Source organism: Equus przewalskii, chromosome 20 (assembly GCF_037783145.1).
Source record: "Equus przewalskii isolate Varuska chromosome 20, EquPr2, whole genome shotgun sequence".
NCBI classification, from domain to species: domain Eukaryota; kingdom Metazoa; phylum Chordata; class Mammalia; order Perissodactyla; family Equidae; genus Equus; species Equus przewalskii.
This window is the reverse complement of record NC_091850.1, coordinates 12,229,775-12,255,720: the sequence shown is the minus strand read 5'-3', so window position 1 is coordinate 12,255,720 and position 25,946 is coordinate 12,229,775. Positions and strand designations below refer to the sequence as shown.

The 25,946-nt window shown below is 39.4% G+C and overlaps 1 protein-coding gene across 1 annotated transcript in view; it reads right to left on the bottom strand.

Annotated features, from left to right (window-relative positions):
- The window catches only part of DEPDC1B (DEP domain containing 1B), an 89,805-nt gene that overhangs the window by 37,632 nt on the left and 26,227 nt on the right, over positions 1-25,946 (bottom strand). Inside the window, exons 3-6 of the mRNA XM_070587529.1 lie at positions 13,217-13,352; positions 7,864-7,991; positions 7,079-7,209; positions 5,174-5,221 (exon numbers count right to left, since the gene is read on the bottom strand). Of these exons, the coding sequence (XP_070443630.1) occupies positions 5,174-5,221; positions 7,079-7,209; positions 7,864-7,991; positions 13,217-13,352 (443 nt within the window). The remainder of the gene's footprint in view (positions 1-5,173; positions 5,222-7,078; positions 7,210-7,863; positions 7,992-13,216; positions 13,353-25,946) is intronic.

The window sequence follows — 25,946 nt, the reverse complement described above, 5'->3', positions numbered from 1 at the left end:
CAAACCGAATACAGCAATACATTAAAAGGATCATACATCATGATAAAGTGAGATTTATACCAGATGATTCAACATCTGCAAATCAGTCAATGTGATGCACCACATTAACAAAATGAGGAATAAAAATCACATGATCATCTCAATAGATGGAGAGAAAGCATCTGACAAGATCCAATATACATTTATGTTAAAAACTCTCAATAAAACAGGTATAGAAGGAAAGTACCTCAACATAATAAAGGTCATACATGAAAACCCACAGCCAACATCATACTCAACAGGGAAAAACTGAAAGTCATCCCTCAGAGAACAGGAACAAGACAAGGGTACCCACTCTCGTGACTCTTATTCAACATAGTACTGGAGATTTCAGCCAGAGCAACTAGGCAAGAAAGAGAAATAAAAGTTATCCAAATTGGAAAGGAAACTCTCGCTGTTTGCAGACGACATAGTCCTATACATAGAAAACCCTAAAGAATCTGACCAAAAACTATTAGAAATAATCAACAACTACAGCAAAGTTGCAGGGTACAAAATCAACTTACAAAAATCAGTTGCATTTCTATACTCTAATAACAAACTAACAGAAAGAGAACAATCCCATTTACAATCACAACAAAAAGAATAAAATATCTAGGAATAAATTTAACCAAGGAGGTGAAAGACCTATACAATGAAAACTATAAGACTTTATTGAAAGAAATCGAAGAAGGCAGAGAAATGGAAAGATATTCCAAGCACACGGACTGGAAGAATAAACATAGTTAAAATGCCCATACTACCTAAAGCAATATACAGATTCGATGCAATCCCAATCAGAATCCCAATGACATTCTTCATGGAAATAGAACAAAGAATCCTAAAATTCATATGGAACAAGAGAAGACCCTGAATAGCTAAAGCAATACTGAGAAAAAAGAATAAAGCTGGAGGCACCACAATCCCTGACTTCAAAATATACTACAAAGCCATAGTAATCAAAACAACATGGTACAGCACAAAAACAGACACACGATCAATGGAACTACATTGAAAGCCCAGAAGTAAGACCATGCATCTATGGACAGTTCATCTTTGACAACGGAGCCAAGAGGATCCAAAGGAGAAAGGAAAATCTCTTCAATAAATGGTCCCAGGAAAACTGGACAGACACATGCAAAAGAATGAGAGTAGACCATTATCTCACACCATACACAAAAATCAACTCATAACAGATTAAAGACTTGAAGGGAAGACCTGAAACCATAAAACTCCTAAAGAAAATATAGGCAGTACCCTCCTTAGACATGAGTCTTAGCAGTATCTTTTCAAATACCATGTCTACTCAGGCATGGGAAACAGAAGAAAAAATAAACAAATGGGACCACATCAGACTAAAGAGCTTCTGCAAGACAAAGGAAACCAGGATCAAAAAGAAAAGACAACCCACCAACTGGGAGAAAATAGTTGCAAATCATGTATCTGACAAGGAGTTAATCTCCAAAATATATAAAGAACTCACACAACTCAACAACAAAAAATCAAACATCCTGATCAAAAAAGGGGCAGAGGATATGAACAGACATTTTTCCAAAGCAGATATACAGATGGCTAATAGGCACATGAAAAGATGTTCAACATCACTAATCATCAGGGCAATGCAAATCAAAACTACAATGAGATATCACCTTACACCTGCTAGAATGGCTATAATCACCGAAACAAAAAATAACGTGTTGGAGAGGATGTGGAGAAAAGGGAACCCTCATATACTGCTGGTGGGAATGCAAACTGGTACAGCCACTATGGAAAACAGTATGGAGATTTCTCAAAAAATTAAAAATAGAAATACCATATGACCCAGCTCTCCCACTACTGGGTATTTATCCAAAGTACTTGAAATCAACAATTCAAAGAGACTTAAGCACCCCGACATTCACTGCAGCATTATTCACAATAGCCAAGCCACAAGCAACACAAGTGCCTATCAACTGAGGAATGGATAAAGAAGATGTGGTATATATATACCCCGGAATACAACTCAGCCATAAAAAAAGAAAATTGTCCTATTTGCAACAATATGGATGGACCTTGAGGGTATCATGTCAAGCAAAATAAACCAGACGGAAAAAGACCACACAGTTTCACTCATATGTGGAAGATAAACAAACATATGGACAAAGAGAACAGATTAGTGGTGACCAGAGGGGAAGTGGGTTGGGAGGTGGGCATAAAGGGTAAAGGGGCACACATATATGGTGACAGATGGAAATTAGACTACTGGTGGTGAGCACAATGCAGTTTATACAGAAACTGATAAATAATAATGTACACCTGAAATCACACAATGTTATAAACCATTATGACCTTAATAAAATAATAGGAAGAAAAAACTCTCTTACTTTTTAATATCCTTTATATGTCATAAAAAATAACTTAATTTGATTGACTAAAATAATGAAAATTATTTTACACATGTGTAAATTATTCTACATGTGTGGTATCATGTTAACCTAGCAGCAAACCTAGCCACCATTTTTGCTTGCTTCCTCCTCTGAAATATCCCAAAATTAGCTAATTGAAATAATCAGTTTAATATGTCAGAGCAAGCAATATATATTGCCTTCAAGTACTTCCTCCCCAGGTAAGTATGGAGCTCATTCTAAGCAGGTGTACCCTTTTGGGAACATTTCATCATTCTTCATATAAATACACAAAAACAAAAAAAGATTTTCCTAAAAATGCCAGTACATAGTGAGCCCAATGAGAGCAGGCCATATTCCTAAGATCTTTTGTTTCTTACTCATCTTGAACTTCAGAATATTTTTTTAAATCTGGCTTTTTATAAATGTTTTTCCTGACAGATTTTTGGGAAAAAACTGTTTATATCCATTTCTGATTGAATTCTTTCAATGTACATGCACAAAGAAGAAAAACACAGTTAACCTGGTTTTTTATTTATTTAGCATCAGTCCCCCGTTCTGGGGCCTACCATGAGGCTGGCCAGCAATGAGAGCACCCAGGCCGATGTGCACATGGTCCACAATAGATGCAGATGGGCCTCACGGAGAGAGGTGGCAGTAAACCTACAGAAAGGAGGCCAGAGGCTTTCAAAACACCATATAATCAGCCTCTCCTCTCTGTCCCCTATTAGATGACAGGGAATCTAGATTCATCAAGGACAAGAAGGACAAGGAACAGGTCAACACTCAAAGTAAATGGGGGTGGGGGGGAGGATGAGAATTTGGAAAAATTAATGATTTTATAAAACTATTCAAAAGGCTGACCTTGCCCTCTGGCCACTTGTTTTTCTTTGACACCTAAACAGCATCTTTGTGGCTAGGCCCACCACCCATAAAGCACGGCTCTTGACACACGTGAGACATGTCTCCATGCTCAGGAATGTCCACCTCATAGGACACCACCTCCACACGTGGAGAACATTACTAAGCCATTCCTCACATTTTCCTTCTCCAGTGATAAGTAATTCCAGTTATTCTAACCTTTCTGCAGAAGCTTTGTGGCTTTATGTATACATCTGGTTTGACAGACAATTACATTCTTCACCACATTTTGATCATCACTGAAAATTCAACATCATAAGCACACCTTAATATACACTTTACAACATATTATAGCCTAGGTTTGTTATACTGGCTTCCTCTGTTCCTTCTCAGCTGATCAACTTCCAAATCCTTGGTTTGCCAGGAATTCAGAAATGGATAATTTAACTTTCCATTTATACCTTCTATCTCTTCATTGCCAACTCTGGCCAAAGATATAATTTAAATATAATTTACTTCAAATGATTGAGCAAGATGAATAAAAAGCACTCCTCAAGCTAAAACCACAGTACTCTATATTTCAGAGTTTCCAAAATATTAAATTAAAAACAATGAAAATTTTAATAAGTAAACACAGAGAACTTTGGGCTTCACACAAACTAATATTACTATTCATATTCAGAATAATAGTACACAATCATTTTCTATATATTACCACTGGGGTCACTCACAGTAAGCTGAAATCATTTTAGTTTCATTCTATAATCAAACAAAACTAACTTCAGCTAAATAAATTATTCAGAGTCCACTAATTCAAGAATGTATACGCCTACCTGAGTACATGCTAGTTTTACCCAAAAGGGAAGAAAGAAACTACCTCTGAGGTGATCTGGGAGGCTCAAAAGACCCGATAGACCAAATATCACCATTATCAGTGAGCCAAAATAACTAGAATTCTTCTCATTAAAATTATTTGTTTGGGTTAAGCCTTCTGAGGATCCGCAGAAAAATGGTAGAGTTACTGAGATACTGTAATAACTCATTCCTTCACAGTGCCAAGGATATCCAACGAAGCGGACAGCATGTGCCTACGGAACGGAGTCAAACACCTGTGAAAACCCTCAGAGGGACCACCCTCTCCAGGCCTCCTCCCCTCACATCAAAGTACTGAAACAGCCCTTCCGGTTTACATGCAGGCTCTTCTTCCAGATCATCCTGCACACCAGTCTTCTAAAACATTTCCCTCCCACTTAAACTATTGCACTGTAAAAAGCCAACAGTAGACAGGATCGACTGCGCAAACTGACGCCGCAAATATAGAACATACTTAGGCATATAGGTTTTAGGAATAAAAACCTATAAAATGTTAACAGGCAGCTATCTGTTACAGTATTACGTTCAATATTACTAATTTTTCTTTCCTGTGATGAAGCATTCAGAAGAAGTAGTGTGGACTTTACTTGCACTGTGATTATACCTACTAGAAAATGGAAGCACAAAATTCCTTTAAAACTGTTTTAAAGGGGCGGCCCGAGGTTCACCGGTTCAGATCCTGGGTGCGGACATGGCACCACTTGGCAAGCCCTGCTATGGCAGGTGGCCCACATATAAAGTAGAGGAAGATGGGCATGGATGTAAGCTCAGGGCCAGTCTTCCTCAGCAAAAAAAGGAGGATTGGCAGCAGATGTTAGCTCAGGGCTAATCTTCCTTGAAAAAAAAAAACATGTTTTATAACTCAGCCTTTTCACTAAGTCACAAATTTATCACTAAAAGCACAGTAGCCCCAAAACAATTAACTGCCAGTCTCACAGATGTCAAACCAATGTTCAGGCCATTGAGCAAAAATATTTTCTAATTCAGGGCACTAATTTCTGTTAATTTCATAAAACTAGCAGATAATTAGTACTTACAATTTGCCAAACACTTCATAGCTGACAGTACCCAATGAGGAAGTTCTTCTGTATAAAAATGAAAATAGAAAGAGGATATTTTATTCAACAGCATAAAAATCAAGGAATTATATATATTCTTGGTATCATAAGAACAAATAACTTGTCCAAGTGATAAGAAACATCTGCTAATCACAAACCACCTATTTACAAATCAGAACTCTTAAAAGATGGAAATTGTTCCTTAGCAGCAGGGTTATAACACGTGCTTGTATAAATCGTGCCTGCAAATTTCTCTAAGGATAAGACGCACTTTTTAAAGCTTTAGTGAAAAGAAGAAATTTGATAGTTTGGAACAAACACATCAATTATCGTAAGAATTATAGAAGGAAAAGAAAAAACAGCAAAAGCAAAAATATTAGTCATCAAATGCATTTGTGAAACCAGTACATCAAACACCTTAAAAAAAAACAAATTCTGTATGTCCAGTGTCCAATATAAGTATCATTTTACATGTTTCAATTTTTAAAATGTTTTAGGGCAAGAAAGGTCCACTGACATATTAATACAGGCTATTAGTATTAGGACAGCCTTAAAGTAATAATCGTTAACATTGCTACAAAAAATCCCAGCTGAGCCATTCAGTGCAGAGCCTCTGCCCTCCCAGCCCCGCCACAGACATCTGATGAGACAGGCCGGCACTCAGGCTTCCACTGCACCTTCTCCACTTCCCGTAAAACTGCAAAGATGCTGGTTGAATTGTGTTAGACCTAATGAACCTGAGTCTTACGAAGTGCTCTCTTCTTCCTGAAGAACGTACTTAATAAAACGAAAGATGACTGGTCATCTAACTGGTAGCTAACAGTATTAATGTTCGTTGTATTCAGAGAACGTAGAAGGATTTTAGATGTTTTTCAAAGGCAACACTGCCCTCATTCTGTGTAACTTATTTTAATGTGTTGATATTAACCTGACAACTCGTGAAGTCACAGATCCACTTATTTCTGCCACCTGACGTCCTCCATCCTGACACAGGGGCTAGAATAGGGGGTGTATCTCCAGTTCCAAAGACACCTTCTGCTCCTGTCAGGAGATATGGCCTGAGGAGATCTCTCCCCTCTTGCAACTGTTCAGGTTTCTTCTGGAATAGATTTGTCAGCCACCCAAGAGCCACTAGCCCTAAATTTAATAATAATCTATAAAAACCCTAAAGTATACGCCATCTTCCCATATCCAAAGGTCATTCTAGTTCTCGTCAATTCCCAGGATCAAGGGTCTGAAGTAAAGGAAGAATCAACCCAAGGGCCCTTCCAATTGTGGCCCATCCCTGATCTGGGGAAGGAAGTTTTAAAACCAGCTTGGGGATTCTGGCCCACTACAGGCACCATGACCTTAATTTTCCAAATCAAACACCAGGATAAGTGACTGCTAACTGTCATTTTTTCCAGAATTGTAAACTGGCTTGGAGGATAAGGTATAAAAAATTAAAGCGTCATCAACGTTTAAAGAGCTACCTTCATTAAAAAGAGAAAAATGACATAAACCAAGACTATCGCAGAAAATCTGACACAGAGATATAACAAAAAGTCAAAGAGAACCCTAAAATCAAGCAGACTCTGAGACTCACTTGAAAACAGACTCAGCTCTCAGTTAGGCCTTAAACTCACTCGCTTTTGAGGGTTTTCGGGGTGATATGGAACCACCTAACGCTCAGTGAAGGAGCCTCTGGCCGGATGCTGCTGAGGCTTTCACTCCTGGATATTCATCTTTCTATGACATTCCCTAATCCAAACAATTAGTTTAAAGGTATTAGAAGTGACAGAAGGCTACATGTAAAAGGGCATAAATTTATTTATCATTTTGGGAATGGTCAAACAGAAGCTGATGGACCTGTGCAGGGAAGACAAAACGGTTTAATGCACTTACTTGACTTGTCGTCAAGGATAACGACACCCTGCTTGCTCACACTATATACGTTATGGATGATGAACTTGGAGTTGACAAGTTTAATGTCTAAAATTTCTTCTAAGGAATCTAAGCCGAGGATTTTCTGTAAACTAAAAAGATAAGTAATAACTAAATTAATTAGTTATTTTTAAAAAATCATTATTTACCCAAAAACCCGGCACTGTAAAAACTTGATCTGTAAAATGCGTTGTTTTCGTGCATTTCACCCAATCTTTGTGGAGCAAAAAGGCTAGAAATTAAGTATGATAAAACAAATTTTAAAAATATCCGTTTGCCATTAACATATTGCTTCACCAATTTAATAAGATAACACTTTGAATGCCAAGAAAATTATTTTACAAGTAAAGATATTATTACAACAAAAACTCACTTATCCAATGATGAGAAACTGCTACTAGTACATCTCTATGAGAAAAAAAACAAAACTTGCTATAACATCATTAAATTTAATTATCTATAGTACATCAAATATCTAGGAGTCTAAATTTTCCATTATGCATTTCATTAAGCTTAAGACTTCAGTGTTACTAGAAAGTTTAAGAGCTTTTAAACTTCTACACTTAACTATTATATAAATGACAATAGAAAATTCCCAGAATTCAGCTAAATTATGTTTGCTAAGCAGGGTAGCTGCAAATAATGCAAAGTATAGATTTTTATATGTCATTTCAGAAAATTAAATATGCAGAGCAGTGAAAAAGCAAAACAGAAAAAAAAATGAAAAGTTTATCAAATGCACATACTATGATAATGTCATGGACTTCCATATCTCTTCTACATTGGCCTCTGTCAGCTGTCTGCGATAGACAAGACGGCAAGCCGGCACCTCGCCAATAGCAATACTGTGACGCTTGTACCACATCTCAGAATTCTAATTAGGTGGAGGGGAGAGAGAGAGAGAGAATAAATATTTCAATAGACAGTGGTATGATTTTATGAGAAACTCCTTTGATTTTGTGATTTGTAATTTGATTTAAATGGATAACTAAAAATATAAAGTAACTTTCTTTGCATGGGCTGCAGAGAAGTAAAGTATGATTCTTAAAGATCAGGTCATATTATAAACAGATGTTCATGAATTACAAAAGAGCTATGGCAATAAGCATGACATTACGCAGCTATTTTTTCCTGTGGGAGTTCTAACTAATCAGTGAACTTGCAGTGAAATAAAATTCTACTAATTCAAAATTAAGTCAAGGAATACCTATCCAAATTCACACACTATCCAAATTGAGTGACTGTTTAAAATGAAATTGAAGTCTATTACTTTCAAGAATTCTCTATTTTTTATAAGCAAAGATCAAATAAGTACAATGTTGGGTAGCAGCCCACGAATCCTAGGCATCTGCAGAAGGCGGGGAAAACAAGAGCTCTACAAAGACAACTGGAGAGAGTAAGGAGAAAAATTAAAGCTCAGGGAGGTTAAATAATTTGCTCAAAGTCACACAGCTTTACCACTTCAACATTCTTAGTATCTCCTTTCTCAAATTTAGGCTACTAGATGAAAGTCTTAAAACTTCCTTTTGGTAATCACAGAGCAGAACTTTGAACTTTTACAGGCAAAACTATAAGAAATCATTTACAGAGTGATGTGAGCATCATGGCGGGATGAGCTCTTCCCTTAGACTCTACCCCCTAAGATACAACAAAAAGGACATTCATAAACCAACAGAGGACATTCATACAACACAAGAGACATCTGAGAGATCCACACAGCCATACGTCTGAAGGTGAAGGTGCTGGATCCTCCAGGAGGCAATGGAAGGAGGTAAGGGGATATCCTCTCCCTCCCCAACTGCAGCCTTCAGAGGAGAGGGGAAGGGAGCAGTCCTCAGCCATGGTCCGCAGTAACACCTTCACACTCCAAGTTCCCTCACAGCCCACGGGAAAGCCCCAGGCTGAGGAGGCTAAGCAATCACAGGGGCATACTCACAGAGCCAGACAGCCCAGGAGGCCAGATGGTGAGGGCAAAGTGGGAGTACCCCAGGATTGCACACAAAAGAAAGCACCCCTCCCCCCACCTGGCACACTGGCTCCATGGTTGGCCAGAGCAAGTGACCCCCCAAGACCACTGGCTCATACAGCGTGTAAAGCAGCAGCGAAGGGACAAAAGGAGACAGCCTCTGTCAGCATAGCTACCATGGTCAGGCACAGCTGCCAGGGATGGCAGCAAGCTCAGAATACACAGTTCATGCCCTCCATTAAGTGGCAGTAGGTGAAATCTGCAACCAAATACTTCCACCATGTGAAGGCACAAATCCACCTCATCAAATAGTATGAACAGGTATATTAATACTCCAGATCAGAAGCAAAATGACAAGCACCCAGAAATCAATCCTGAAGGTACAGAAATTTACAATCTAAATAAGAGAGAATTCAAAATAACTATCACAAAAAGACTCAATGAGTTACAGGAAAATTCAGACAGTTCAATGAAATGAGGAATAAAATTAACGAACAGAGGGAATTCTTCACAAAAGAGATTGAAACTATAAAGAAAAACCAATCAGAAATGTTGGAGATGAAAAACACAATGCATGAGATAAAGAAAAATCTGGAGTCTCTGAATAGAGCTGATATTATGGAAGACAGAATTAGCAATTTAGAGGACAGAAATATAGAAATGATTCAGATGGAGAAGAGAGAACTAAAACTAAAAAGAAGAAATTCTCTGAGAAATACCAACTCAATTAGGAAATGCAACATAAGGATTATAGGTATTCCAGAGGGAGAAGAGAGGGGAAAAGGAGCAGAGAGCTTGTTCAAAGAAATAATAGGTGAGAACTTCCCAAACCTGGGGAAGGAGCTGGAACTACACGTAAAAGAAGCTATTAGAACTCCTAAGTACATCAATGTAAAAAGACCTCCAAGGCATATATTAGTAAATCTGGCAAAAGTCAATGATAAAGACAAGACACTAAGTGTTGGTATCAAGATGGCAGCATAGGCGAACTCTGAACTCACCTCCTCTCACAGTCACAACAAATTTACAACCACTCTTGGAACAATTACCCCTGAGAGAGAACTGAAAATTGGATAGAAAGAACCCCCAGAACAAGGGACAGTCCTGAGTGAGGTGGAAGAAGCAGAAATTCCTTTCTGGAGAGAAAAAAGCCACCTTCACAAGCCACAGTGCTTCATAGCTGGTCAGGAGCAATCCTAAGGTAGGCAGCCTTCCCTGGAGGAGTGGGGGACATGAGCAGGGGGGCGTTACTACTGAATTACAAAAGAAATTCAAAGGCCACATGGATTTGTAAATTTTTTTAAATATATAAATCAGTTGTTCATTTTTGAAGGCCGGCATATAAGCTGTTCAATTTGCCTAGCAAATCCACTTCCAAAAGTTATCTTAAATACTCATGAGTATATTCAACTATTTATCTGTAAAGATACGTACTGCTCATTACATTTTTCGTATACTAAAAAACTGGAAACACTGAACATATCTAACAGTAAAGGACTGGATAAATAAAATTTGCATTAGACATGATGAAGATATTAAAAATGATGTTGAATGTTTAATAACACGAAAAAATGGGCATAGCACACTGTTCTAAGCAAAGAATAAAGGCTACAAAACAGCTTAGCATGAACTCATTTTGGTGTTAAAAACACGCAGGGAAAAAAGGATACGTAACAAAAATGTTAACATTAATTCTCTCTGGATGATATTACGGGTAATTTTATTTGTTTTGTCTCTGCTTGTAAACAATTCTATGAAATACATTAATAACAGCAATAGCAGCTAACAGTTACTGAGTACCTGTGCACTAGGCACCATTCTAAACACTTTATAGATATGAACTCACTTGATTCTCACAACAACCCTACCCCAGAGGGGTATCATCATGCCAGGTCCACTGGAAGGAAAACTGAGACACAAACACAGTGAATGAAGCAGAGAAACAAGCTCAAATAGCAACCAAATGGAGAAGCCAAGATCAAACCCAGCAGGCTGGCTCCAGAGCCCACCCTCTTACTTCCCACATCATAGTGCCCCTCAACAAACACAACAAACTTTTATTCCATTTCATTTCACTTCTTCATTTCATCATTTCATATTATATTATATTATATTATATTATACTATATTATATTATATTATTGCTAGGCAAGAGAGAAGATGGGACAAAACAAAAACAAAAACCAACAAAGTGGAGACAGAGACAGAAAGGGGGAAAGTAAGAAAGAAGAAATGAATGATGAGCTCAAGTTCTTTAAGAAAGATGAACTGTTTCTTTATTGACTATTAACGTCGTCACTCTAAAATCTGCATCAAGGCCCCACTGGGGAAACAGATCCTGCTCTGCCATCCTTCCTTTAGACAATCCTCAAAAGAAGTGGAATTATAAGAAGCAAGGTGCTCAAAGCTGTACCACTTCATTTAAGGGGGAAAGATGAGAAAAGGCAAGACAAAAGGTATCAAAAGAAATACAGATACAGATGAACAGGAAAATGATATGCTCTGGGGGGAAATGGTTAATGAACTGGGACACTGGTATACCACTTCAGGGCTCCTGAAAAATTTGAAACTGAAAAGAGAAGATAGAAGTCATTGTCACCGGTGCATTCAAGTGTGCTAATGAGCAGCTGGTCTTCCTAGAGGTGACAGCAGGAATATTACAACTTAGAATAGAAAAGAGAAGTTATTATATTGATGACATAAATACACATTAATTTAATATGGGATTTTATCTCTTTTTTTTGTACAAAGAACACCAGATGACCAAATGGATGAAAAAATTTACTGGATGTAAAAAATGCCTGTTGAATAACTACTCTACTGATGGAGTCATACTAGGTGTTTAAATATGAATGTTCAAAAAAATGCACCTGATCTCATGGACTTATATTTTAATTTTCTCTAGGACAAGAACTATCAACTAGAGTTAACTATGTACTCCTCATTTGGAATGAATTAAATAGTCCTCAAACACCCTTTGTGCTCACTCTTTCAGAATAATTCCACTTTGTTTTCTAATAGTCTATTTTTGTATTGTGTGCTTCACTAGACTATGAGCCCTTTAAGAGCCAAACCTGTGTCACACATTACTTTATCTGTAGAGCCTGGCACAATGCATGGTACACAGCAGACACTCAATAAATCTTTGTTGAATGAATAAATTAGTGACTTCCAAATATGATCTTTCCTCTAAATTCCAGTGCCATTACCTCCACCTGCCTGTTAGACATTTCCAGTTCACACAACCCACCTTTATCATCAAACATATTTAAAACCAAATCCATCACTGTCCCTGGCAAATCTGCAAGCCCTGACAGAGTCCTCACGTCTTTTTCCTGAATTATCTATAATAAAGCTTAAGTTGCTTAACTACTCTCTCCAAACTGAGATATGAGACAACCTCTTTAGAAAAAAAAATTGTTTTTTCTTTTAATTACATTGCCGAAAATATTTACGTCATATCTTTGCAAACAAAAGTACAAATTGCACGTCTAGTCCTATAAGACTACATTAACTCAAAACTTTGGTGTTAGCACAATTCTTAAAAACTGTCATATAATAAAGTTTTCCTCTATATTTTGCTTGTTAGCATTATCTCAATCTTGGTAGTCTTCAACTGGGGATACTTTAAGGAAAGGGTATAACCAGGAAAAGGCAGTCCATTCTACAAAGAGCCTAGGTTTTCCAAGACTATCAGAATCTCCCTTTGTTCATACACTGTGTCAGGGGTCAAACCACAAGACTCCATGCCCAACCTTCTCACTCTCAACTGGTAAAAATTATAACAAAGCACAGGAGGAGGAGACAAAGAGGGAAGAGAGTAAATTATAGAACAGAAAGGAAAAGGAGATTATAACAGAGTTTTAACAGAAACCCGCTCAGTCTGAACACATGAAAACAGCTACCATATATTCAGTCAAAATGCCAAGAAGCAAGAGAGAAAATACGCAAAAGTCAATCTTTCTTTGTTACTGGTCTCTCAGCCCTTGACAGGTAAGATATTGTTTTAAAGTACTTTCAGACCACTGCTCACAAGCAACCGACAGAAAGAACCAGACTAAGCCTGGCGGTTCACAGACTGCTTGTTCTTTCTCCCTGCTGCCAGCTCCTCATCTTTCAACAACGGCACTTACCATCACAACTGGCCTCACTGGGATGTTCTCTTGTGAAGTGCCTGCTGGGGGGTCATTCCATTCTGGAAATTTAATAACATCCTTTTGGTATGGGGGCTTCTTTGGATATGGTTTCAGGGGTGAGGAAGGAGGAAATCTAGAAAACAAGAAGAAAAATCTCTTACTGCAGTCAGTGGGAGGCACAGATATTTTAACAATAGTCCCCACTTCTGTACCCTTGAGACTGGATATAATAATTCCAAACTTCAGATAATAAATGAGTTCACACTTAAATCATTACACATGACTGTACACAACAATATATGATCTTTTAAAAATATTCATTCCTTATGCCCATCAAATAACATTTATGAAGAAAAACAAGAATCAGACGTGACACATTTTTAAATAAATAAAGTTGCTCTCTTATCATCCGATTGGCATGATTAAAGATGTTCTTACCGGGATGCTAGGGTAAGCCATTCTTTCACCCAGCTCAAAATCATTACTGCCTCGTAACTCCAGCCAAAATTTACAGATGGTAAGTACGTATGCAAACAGAAATTATTGAAAGATAAATCCTCAGTAATACTTGCTAAGGAAGAGTATATGAACCCAAAAATCATGTGGCCTAATGCTCATTTTTATAACTATTTCTAATAAAGATTAATTCTCCCTCCCTAGAATATCCAGCACTTCACATTGAAATTGAAGCTTCTTAGAGAGGGTAGAAAGCTGTCCAATGTCCTTAGTCTGCCTTTTGACACTCCTCCTCTGCTCCCATCCCTCCTAGGTACCAACAGCATCGCTCCTTGGACTAACACATAGAAGCCTAAATATAAGCTAACCCTCTTTAAACTGGTATAGACCATACCTGGTAAAGAACAACAGAAAGGTAATTACTTACATATTTTTCTCAGAGGATCCTTTCCTGTTAGCTTGCTAGAAAAGAATACATCGCATTGCATTAAAAAAGCAATGCAAGAACTCTAGTTCCTAATGTTGACATAGAAGTCAGTAGGTAGTTGACTTTTTGTTTTGACCTTTTATTTATTTAAGCCAAAATAAAGGCATAAAATCTTATCCATGACATCCACAGAAAAAATAATCCAAATAAACTATAAATCTTATTCATAATGCAAATGCAGAAATAAAGAATTTTAAAATGTCTACAGTGTATAAGGAAAGTTTGCACCAAGATGAATCAGGAGAATCACAAATAAGAGCACTATGGAGAAATGTTTCAAAATCAGTCACAATAGACTTGGAAAAGGATGACTAATCGAGAGAAGTTGAGTCTCATCTCTGAAAAGAACATCCAATAACTGCACTTTATCTGAAAAGTCAGTTTTGAGTCAGTAAGGAAAAAATGAGGTCTAGAAATCATTAAATCAAGTTAAAGATAAATAAACTGAAAGACAGCTTAAATTTTTGGTAATAAAGTTACCAAGCCAGGTATTTCCAAATGATTCCAAAATATAAATTAAATGAATCTCTAAAGGAAGTGACAGTTATCCTAGTTTGTAGGTAAAGGCTGGCTTACAGAAGTCCAATCCTATTTCTTAGAAGCCAACAATCACAACAAAAGTCCTGTTTCCAGTCAAAGTATAGCATGTATCAACACACACACACACACATGCACTCTCACATTCACATACACATACAACATTGCATATACTTCCAGGAAATTCACAGACCACTCACCTCTCGGTCCTTTAAAAAATAAACGCAACCCCTATCCCCACTCCACCGCTAATATCAACTGCTTACTCCCCTCCCCATTCCCTCAATTACAGCGTGAAAATGTGTGAACCTAAGTTCCAGCCTTGGATCTCTCACAAACTGTCTGTGTCCTCTGGAAAGTAACAGTGTCTCTAAATCATAGTTTATCCACTGGTCAGATGAAGGAATTAAATTGGATGATCTATAAATCTCCTCCTAGGTTCAAAATGTATTTCTTTCTTGTATTCCCACACCCAGAAACAAGTAATATCTTCCACAGACCGAAGTAGAATTTCTTATGTGGAGAACTGTGATTGAAGAGACACCAGAGAGTCATTTTTTTCCTCCACCCTGAGAAGAGGCAGTCTTTGCCGTAACATCTGCGGGATCTTCACAGCAGTCTGGCAACCAGGCCTGAGATGAAATGGAGAAGAGCTCCCTCTAGTGGACTCCCTCTATTTTGTGCATTGAAAGTTTTCAGTTTAATTCTATCACTGTAACCATGTTACTCCAGCTTGAAAGCCTGTTAGAGGTGATCTAGGCCAAACGTCACATTTTTCGATTAGTGAAATCAAGGCCCAAAAGAGGAAAACAACTTACTAGAGGAAAACAACTAAGTGGCCAACAGAGCAAATCTTGCACAAAAGATTTGCAAGCCCTTTAATAAGAAAACTATAAAATTTTATTGAAAGACATTAAAGAACTAAATTGGTAGAGAAATATATTATGTTGGTGAACAAGAAGATTCGATATCATAAAATGTCAATTTTCCTCATAAAGATATATAGTTACAATGAAACTCCACTCAAAATATAAAGAGTTCTTCATGAAACATGATAAAGTGACTCTAAAATTTATATGGAAATGCAAGAGGTCAAAAATAAGGCATTCCTAAAGAAGAAAAACAAAGTAAGGTGACCTCCTCTACCAGTCATCAAGGCTAATTACGACAGCATAGGTGGGCACTACTGACGGCATAGACCACGATTTCTCCACCCCAGCATTATTGACCTTTGAGCCGGATAATTCAGCTGTGGGGGGGCTGTCCGTACAGTGTAGGATAGTTAGCAGCATCCCTGGTCTCTTTCCACCAGATGCTAGTAGAACCCCTTCCCAAGTGTTGACATGCAAAAATGTCTCCAGACATTGTCCCCTACAAAATGGTCCCCACTTGAAAAACATGGGCCTAGACAGACAATTCAAAACAAATGCACACACATATTTAGAAATCTGATTTATAACAAAATAGACATTACAGATCAATAAGAAAGTGTGGACTGTTCAATAAAGAGTTCTGGTACACAGGGCTAGCCCCATGTTGGGTTTGCGTGCTCCGCTTCAGTGGCCCGGGGTTTCACCAGTTCGGGTCCTGGGTGTGGACATGGCACCACTCATCAGGCCATGCTGAGGCAGCATCCCACATGTCACAACTGGAAGGACCCACAACTAAAAATATACAACTATGTACCAAGGGCGCTTTGGGGAGAAAAAGGAAAAATAAAATCTTTAAAAAAGAGTTCTGGTACAACTGGTCATCCATTTGGGGAAAAATGAAATTGCATCTCTGTGTCAGACTGCACGTCCAAAGACGTTAAAAAACAGTGTCTCCCACCTACATGCTCTTCTGCAATGTGAGCTTGCCACCATCTTGTCTAGACAGAGAGTGTTTTTCTCTACTCTTTTGAGTTCTGGGTGAGCCCTCTCTAATTGCTTTAATAAATAGAAGATGGCAGAAAGGGCACCAGCCCTTTACTGGCCTAGAACTCTCTTCCTGCCTCTTGGAACTCTCACTCTTGTATCACTCATTCCTGCAATGCTCCCTCTTGGAAACCAGCCATCATGTAAGAAGTGAGACTACCCTGAGACCAGCATGCTGTGAGACATCGAAGTGAAAGGAAGAGGCCCTAGAAGATGAGACACTGCAGGAAAAGAAGCGGAGGTCAAGGAGCACCGAAGCTCCAGATTTGTGATTGAAGAAGTCATCTTGGAGGTGGATCCTCCAGCCTCAGCAGCCCCAGCTGATGTCCGGTTAAGTTCTTCCAAATTTCTGATCCACAAAATTAGGTAAAAATTCCAATGATAGTTTTAAGCCACTAAGTTTGGGCATTGTTTTGTTACACAACAACAGATAACCTGAAGAGAAGTTTGTGGCATTTGCATCAGGACCAGGCAGTGAGCGGAGGCCTAAAGGGCCTCAGGCAGACTTGTTAGTGGAGGCTGGAAGAACAGTGAGTTGTTACTGGAAGTTAGAGAAAAGATCCATGTTACGTAGTGGCATAAAGTTCAATTAAAACCATCGCCTGCAGTAACATGAAAAATACAAAAGGTGGGTCTGGGGGCTGGCCCCGTGGCCGAGTGGTTAAGTTCTCGCGCTCCACTGCAGGTGGCCCAGTGTTTCATTGGTTCGGATCCTGGGCACGGACATGGCACTGCTCATCAAACCATGCTGAGGCAGCGTCCCACATACCACAACTAGAAGGACTCACAACAAAGAATATACAACTATGTACCTGGGGGCTTTGGGGAGAAAAAGGAAAAAAATAAAATCTTTAAAAAAAAAAAAAAAAAAAGCTGGGTCTGGCTAAGGAATTTTCCAGGATGATGAATGTTGAAAGTGCCAACTGGTTTCTTAGCCTTGATTACAAGGTATGGATAGAAAGGGATAAACTAAAGAAGGAATTATTCAGTTTTTAAGCAGAATTTAGGAAAAATATAAAGGAGCTATGACTTGATAATTCAAAAACAAAACTATTTCTCATTTCCAATCATTTCCAGTAAAAGGTTCCCAAAGTAAAAATGGCCTTATATAGCAAATACCAAATTCAAGAGGTTTCCAGTAAAATATGGTCTCGGAGTAGTCACAAGTTTATGGTTATAAGACTATAATCTCAGAAAGATTTAAGGCAGTACCTTATAGACCACCTTTGATGAACTAATAGTTTACACTCTTAAGAATCTTAAGGGTGTTATACCATAGCAGACTTATAAGCAGCCCAACAAAGAGAAGAGCCTGTCTCAAAGAGATCTGTGAGTGTGACTTTTGTCTAATTGAGTAAACCACAGTAAGATTCACAGAAAAGTCATAGCATCTTTAAGACAACAGTACTAGGAGAATCACCATCCACTTGGAGGAAATAGTTCAAAATGAAGAGTCAAGAATCTCAAGCTTCTATAAGCGGGAAGTATCTGAGAAAGCTATCCCACTGCAAACATGGACCATTTCTTATGGAAAAGGAAGAATGACTCAGAATGCAAAGCCAAAAGTCCAAGGGGTAAAGCAAGGAACCACACAGAATCACTCCCAGGAAGCAGAACTGTACCAAATCAAGGAATGGCCAAAATATGTTCAATTACATTTTAGAAGTGCTATGGGCCAGCAATTGCTAGATGAGATGCCATAATGGGATAAATTTTGGGAGTCTTGATGCAGGGGATGAATGTAGTATGAAAATGAATGTTGTTGTGGCCAAACTGTATTTTCCAAAGATGGTCACAACAATATCTCCCATTCTGTATACTCTTCACAGTGCAACTCTGACACGCCCCATCAAAAGGAGGAGATTATTTCTCTACCTTTTTGAATGTGAGTGGGCCCTGTGATTGCTTTGACAAATAGAATATGGCAGAAGTGACACTTTGCCAATTCCAGGTATAGGTTTTAGCTGCCTGGCAGTTTCCTCTTCTTGCCTATTGGAAATACTCGCTCTTAGGATGCTCACTCTCAGCACACAATCTCCTGAAAGCCAGTCACCATGTAAGGATAGTGACCACTCTAAGACCATCATGCCACAAGAAGCACAATCCATGTGGAGATGTCCTAGAGGATGACAGCATGTAGAAAGAGAAAGGGGCCAAGAGGCACAGAAGCAGCACGTTCCTGAGCAGATAAAGAAGCCATCTTGGAAGTGAATTTCCTAGCCCAACTTCTGGGTAGGAGCAAACTGCCAGACAAGCTCTTTCTAAATCCCTGACACAAAAACCATGAGCAAAATGAAATAGCTGCTTTACGCCACTAAAGTTTGGGGTAGACTGTCTCTCAGCAACAGAAAACCAGAACAATCCCCAAATCACACCATGAATAAAAATCATGAGAAAAACCATAAAACTTAGGACACAATATAAGAAAACATCTCTCTGACCTTGGGTAATGAAGGAACTCTTTTAAACAAGATACAAAAACCACACAGCATATAGGAAAAGATTAAACCGTTCACTTACACTAAAATCTAAAACTTTTCTGTTCATCAAGACACCATAAAAAAAAGTGAAAAGGCAGGAGATCCTTGTAATCCATATAATTGACAAATGATTAACATCCATAATATATATATTTTTAAACTCCTATGAATTTATAAGAAAAAAAAACCCTATAGAAAAAGGCCAAACCAGCCCAGCGGCATAGTGGTTGAGTTTGCAAGCTCTGCTTCGGTGGCCTGGGGTTCATGGGTTTGGATCCTGGGCACAGACCTACACACCACTTATCAAGCCATGCTGTGGCAGCATCCCACAAGCAAAATAGAGAAAGACTGGCACAGATGTTAGCTCAGCGGCAATCTTCCTCAAGCAAAAAGAGGAAGACTGGCAACAGATGTGAGCTCAGGGACAATCTTCCTCACAAAAAAAAAAAAGGGCAAAGACATGAACTAGGCATTTGCAGAGAGGGAATCAGGAATGATGAATAAACATATAAAAAGATACTTAATCTCATCAGTAATCAAGGAAATCCAAAATAATGTCACAATGAGACAGCATTTCACATTTACCAGATCAGCAAAAATTTAAGTCAGTCAACATCAAATATTTTCTGCTACTGGAATAAAAATTAGCATATCCACCATGGAAAACAGCTTGGCATTACCTAGTAAAGTTGAACATGCACATATCCTCTAAATTAATTCCACTCCTAGATAATTCTGAGATTCTAAAGAGACTCTTTCACATGTGCAAAAAGAGACACTGCCATATTGTTCATGGCATCATTGTTTATAATAGCAAAAAACTGGAGTCCCCACTGACAGGAGAACAGAGAAACAGATTATGGTGTATTGATATAATAGGATATAACATGGTTGAGAAAATTCCATGAACTAGGTAATTAAACACATCAACATGGATAAATCTCAAAAATCATGAGAAACAAAAGAACAAGTCAGAGAAGAAAATGTACTCTTTGACATCTTTTATATAAACTTCAAAACAGAGAAAAATATTTCAGAAACAAACCAATACATTGTTTAAGGATAGAAGCATAAGTGTTAAAACAAAAAAGAAAAGCAAGGGAATGATAACATTGAAGTCAGGATAGTGTGACCTCTCAGAAGAAGATGTAAATCGTGGGTAAACAGGTGTTCACTTTATTATTCTTATACAAATTGTTCAGATACAGTTTATACACTCTTACATGAAAGATATTTTTCAAGAAAATTGAGATTAAAAAAGAGCAGAGCTCCCTCTAGTGGGCTACATTTGTCTTTCTTTAAAAATTATGAATGTAACCCTAACATTATGATCGTGGATTCCAGAATTATAAAGTCCCTTAGACATGATCTAGTACAAATGCCACATTTGTACACTGAAGAAACTGAGGCCAGCAAAGGAACTGGCCACAGCTAATCATCCAACAAAACCCCCCAGGTCCCCAATTGCCAAAGAAAGACTGGTTGGAAAAAAAGCAATTAGAAAGTAATCCACCCCAGAACTACTATCCTTTAATGAACCTACTTGAAACAAATTAGAATTTATTACTTAATCAATTAATAAAAATACTTTAGGACATGTAAACCACAAGGAAAACATAGTTTATAAATCTTAATAAATTTGACTCACAAATGACAGAGGAAACAATGACTTAAAGTCCCTCCCAGAATATATGCTAAAATTATTCCTTTCGCATCAGCAGAAATTTGCAGTATTTACAGCTTTTGCCAGCCTGCCTCTTTGCCCTGGTAACCTAAAGCCTTTGTATAAAACAGCCAGCCCGAGGTGATTACCGTAGGAGCTGATGTGCCTGAGAGCGCTGCTCCCCAGAGCCCGTGGGTGAGGCAAACCCAGAGCAGTCTGCAGGACTCCATTGTGCTCTGTACCCACTCAACAGAGTTTTAGAGCCCAGTAGTGTTATACAGTACTGTATCACTCGAATGCTGAAAAACTGCCAGTGATTACATTTCACAATACTGCTTACAGGTTATCAGGAACATAAAGTGTCTGAGGGAAGGAGAATGAGAGACGAAGCTGGAAAAATAGCTGCTTGCCAAACCAAGCCTCTGAACCCCAAGCACAATCATTCCTTATTCCATATGAATGGACTCCATTATGAGTAAAGGATGAAATGCATAATTTTTTTTTTTTAAGGATTGGCACCTGGGCTAACAACTGTTGCCAACCTTTTTTTTTTTTTTCCCTGCTTTATTTCCCAAAGCCCCCCAGTACATAGTTTATATCTTAGTTGCAGGTCCTTCTAGCTGTGGGATGTGGGACGCCGCCTCAACATGCCCTGACGAGTGGTGCCATGTCCGCAGCCAGGATCTGAACCCTGGGCCGCCGCAGTGGAGCACACAAACTTAACCACTAGGCCACAGAGCCGGCCCCTGAAATGCATATTTTTAAGAAGGGGAGAGTTGTGATCTGATCTGAAAGATACTCCTACTTCAGATTAGCAATAACTATTTAGAAAGTAAACTCCATTTGTGACAGAAGTATATACACTACCTAGTTCTTAAAAAAATGTGCAAGATTTACAGCCTACCACCATTTACAATAGCACCAAAACACATGAACAACTTAGATCTAAATTTAACAAAACCTGTGTGGAGTCTGTATACTTAAAGCTACAAAACACTGCTGAGAGATTAAAGGCCCTAGTAAACAGAAAGACACCATGTTCAGGATTTGTTACTTTGTCAAATCTCCCCAAACTGATTTATAGATTCCACACAATTAAAATATCAACAGAAATGTTTATAGAAACAAGTTGATTCTAAAATTTATATAGAAAGGCAAAAGACAATAGCCAAAACCATTTTGAAAAAGAACAAAATTGGAGGACTCACACTACCTGATTTCAAGATTATAAACCTACAACAATTGAGACAGTGTTGTACTGGAGACAAGCTGGACGTACAGGACAATGGAATAGTATATGAATTAAGTCAGGGGACTCTTTATGGTGGTGTGTCCCATATACACCTGAATACATGGTCCAGGAAGAAACCAAGGGATGGAAGCAGGAGCAGCCCTACTTACCAGCCCTCCCAGGGACCCATCCCCACAACTCTGGGCTCTGCAGTTGGAGGTCCTATCCCCAAAAGAGAAGAAGTCCTCTGAAGATGGCGCCGTGAGTAGTCCTCTTTGTCTCTCTCCCTTCAAGTCCACAATTATTTGGACACTTATCGCTTAACAAAGGATATCCAGACAGCATCTCAGGACGTCTGAGAGACCCACGCGACTATACATCGGAAGGCGGACGGACTTTCCTCCAGGAGGATGTGGAAATAGGTGAAAACTCTCCGACCCCGACCAAACAGCCTAGTACCCGCAAGCGGCTTTCTTCCAGCGGACGCCCCCAGAAGATCAACACACATCTAGGGCAGGAGTGAGCACACAACAGAGGAGCGACGGTGGAAACAGGTGACCAGAACCCTACCTAAACCCCCCGGAATTACTCCTAAACGCAGAGGAAAACTCTAGAGTTACACACCTGAGCCCACGGGGAGAGTCTCTCCCCGCCACTGGCGGGGAGATCCCACCTAGTGTTCACGGCACCCGGAGGGTCCCAGAGAGAATCGCTGAGGGTACGGAGGTCCCCCGGCTGCCACTGCCTGCATGGTGGGGCTAGGGATTGCTGGAGATCTCGGAGCGGACTGGAGCTGGGTGAAGCTCCAGAGGCCGGCTCCGCGCCCCGGAGGGGAAGCTCCAGAGTTCCACCCGGGCAGCAGAAAAAACTCTCTGTCTGCCATTAGTGGAGGGGCCAGTCCCAGCATTCACAACTCCGGGAAAGTCCTGGAGAGAATCCCAGAGGGCGAGGTGACCCCCAGCTGCCGTTGCCCGCCCTGTGGGGCTAGGGATTGCTGGAGATCTTGGAGATCTCGGAGAGGACTGGGGCTGGGTGAAGCTCCAGAGGCCGGCTCTGTGGCCCGGAGGGGAAGCTCCAGAGTTCTGCCTGGGCAGCAGACAAAACTCTCTGTCTGCTATTAGCGGAGGGGCCACGCCCAGCATCCACAACACCGGGAGGGTCCCAGAGAGGAGAATATCAGGCAGGGCAGCAGCTGACCAGCTACCACTGAAATCAGGATCTCCAGCTATCCCCCAAGACAGGGCAAAGGGCTCCCCGAGTTCCTGGGGAACAGGACTGGGGCTGGGTGGAGTTCCAGCGACTCAGCTCCGTAGCCTAGGGGGAAACCCTACAGGCTCACAGCAGCCTCAGGGAAAGCCTCTGCACAGCACTAGTAGAAAGCACCCATCCGGCAGCCACAAGGCTGGAAGACCCTGGGACAAAAGTAGCATAGCTAGGTGAACTAACCACAGACTAGAAGATGCCAATAGCTCTCCTGAGACCCATAGTGGACAAGTGAGATTTTGTGGGTGCCGACAGTGACGGAGCAACAAATATAAGTGATCCTACCCCTGGCTGCTGGAAAAGCCCATAACACCGTTGCAGACCCCAAGGAGGGAGCACGTCTAGGTGGGCTGCAACAGAAGGCACCAGCAGCCTGAAGCCCCCCTGTGACGGCCCCCACGGCAGAGGAGGGAATCCAAAGGACCACTGTGACTACGAGGAGGGGCCCAGGCCCAGTTAGCAACTGCGGATAGGGTTCCTGGTTGATGCAGTATAAACAGCTGCTCCCCCACCGGAGCAGCAGAAACAAGTGAAAGGAGCAACTAAACTCTATCTCTATGCGGAGGCACAAATCAACAACATCAAACAATATGAAAAAATACATTAAATCTCCAGAACAGAAGGAAAATAACAAATACACAGAAAACAATCCCAAAGAAAATGAGATATATAACCTAAATGATGATGACTTCAAAACAGCCATCATTAAAATACTCAATGAGTTAAGAGAGAATTCTGACCGACAACTCAACGAGTTCAGGAGCTATGTCACAAAAGAGTTTGATACGATAAAGAAGAACCAAACAGAAATATTGGAAACGAAGAACACAATAGAGGAGATTAAGAAAAATCTAGATGCTCTGAACAGTAGGGCCGATAATATGGAGGAAAGAATTAGCAATTTGGAAGATGGCAATATAGAAATGCTGCAGGCAGAGGAGGAGAGAGAAGTAAGACTAAAAAGAAATGAAGAAACTCTCCGAGAATTATCAGACACAATTAGGACATGCAACGTAAGGATTATAGGTATACCAGAGGGAGAAGAGAAGGAGAAAGGGGCAGAAAGCCTATTCAAAGAAATAATGGCTAAGAACTTCCCAAATCTGGTGAGAGAGATGGATCTTCAGGTGACAGAAGCCAATAGATCTCCAAACTTTATCAATGCAAGAAGACCAACCCCATGGCATATAGTAATGAAGCTAGCAAAAGTCAACGACAAGGAGAAAATACTAAGGACAGCCAGGCAAAAGAAACTAACCTACAAAGGAACCCCCATCAGGCCATCAGCAGATTTCTCAGCAGAAACTTTACAGGCTAGAAGAGAGTGGAATGATATATTCAAAAATCTGAAGGACAAAAATCTACAGCCGAGAATTCTCTACCCAGCGAAAATATCCTTCAAATACGATGGAGAAATAAAAACTTTCCCAGATAAACAAAAATTAAGGGAGTTCATTGCCACAAAACCTCCTCTTCAGGAAATCCTCAGGAAAACCCTCATTCCTGAAAAATCCAAAAAAGGAAAGGGGCTACAAAACCAAGAGCAGAGGAGATAAGTAGAAGGACAACAACAGAGAGTAGCAGCTCTACATCAGAACAGATTAAACCATGGGACGAGAAACAAAGGAAACTGAAGAAAACCGGAAAACAAGACACAAAATGGTAGTGGTAGACCCCCACATCTCAATAATCACTCTAAATGTAAATGGATTGAACTCCCCAATCAAAAGACACAGAGTGGCAGGATGGATCAAAGAACAAGACCCAACAATATGCTGCCTCCAGGAAACACACCTCAGCCCCAAAGACAAACACAGACTCAGAGTGAAGGGATGGAGAACAATACTCCAAGCTAATAATGAACAAAAGAAAGTAGGTGTCGCTATACTAATATCAGACAAGGTAGATTTCAAAGCAAAACAGATAAAAAAAGACAAAGAGGGACAGTATATAATGATAAAAGGGACTCTCCACCAAGAAGACATAACACTTATAAATATATACGCACCCAACACAGGAGCACCAAAATTTGTAAAGCAACTCTTAATAGAACTAAAAGAAGACATCAACAACAATACAATAATAGTAGGGGACCTCAACACACCATTAACACCAATGGACAGAACATCCAGACAGAAAATCAACAAGGAAATAATAGAATTAAATGAAAAATTAGACCAGATGGACTTAATAGATATATATAGAACACTTCATCCAAAAACAGCAGGTTACACATTCTTCTCAAGTGCACATGGAACATTCTCAAGGATTGACCATATTTTGGGAAACAAAGCAAACATCAATAAATACAAGAGAGTTGAAATAATATCAAGCATCTTTTCTGATCATAATGCTATGAAACTAGAAATCAACTACAAGAAAAAAGCAGAGAAAGGTGCAAAAATGTGGAGACTAAACAACATGCTTCTGAACAAACAATGGATCATTGAAGAAATTAAAGAAGAAATCAAATATTATCTGGAGACAAATGAAAATGAGAACATGACATACCAAATCATTTGGGATGCAGCAAAAGCAGTCCTAAGAGGGAAATTCATCGCAATACAGGCTCACCTCACTAAACAAGAAAAAGCTCACATAAGCAACCTCAAACGACACCTAACAGAACTAGAAAAAGAAGAACAAACAAAGCCCAGAGTCAGTAGAAGGAGGAAAATAATAAAAATAAGAGCA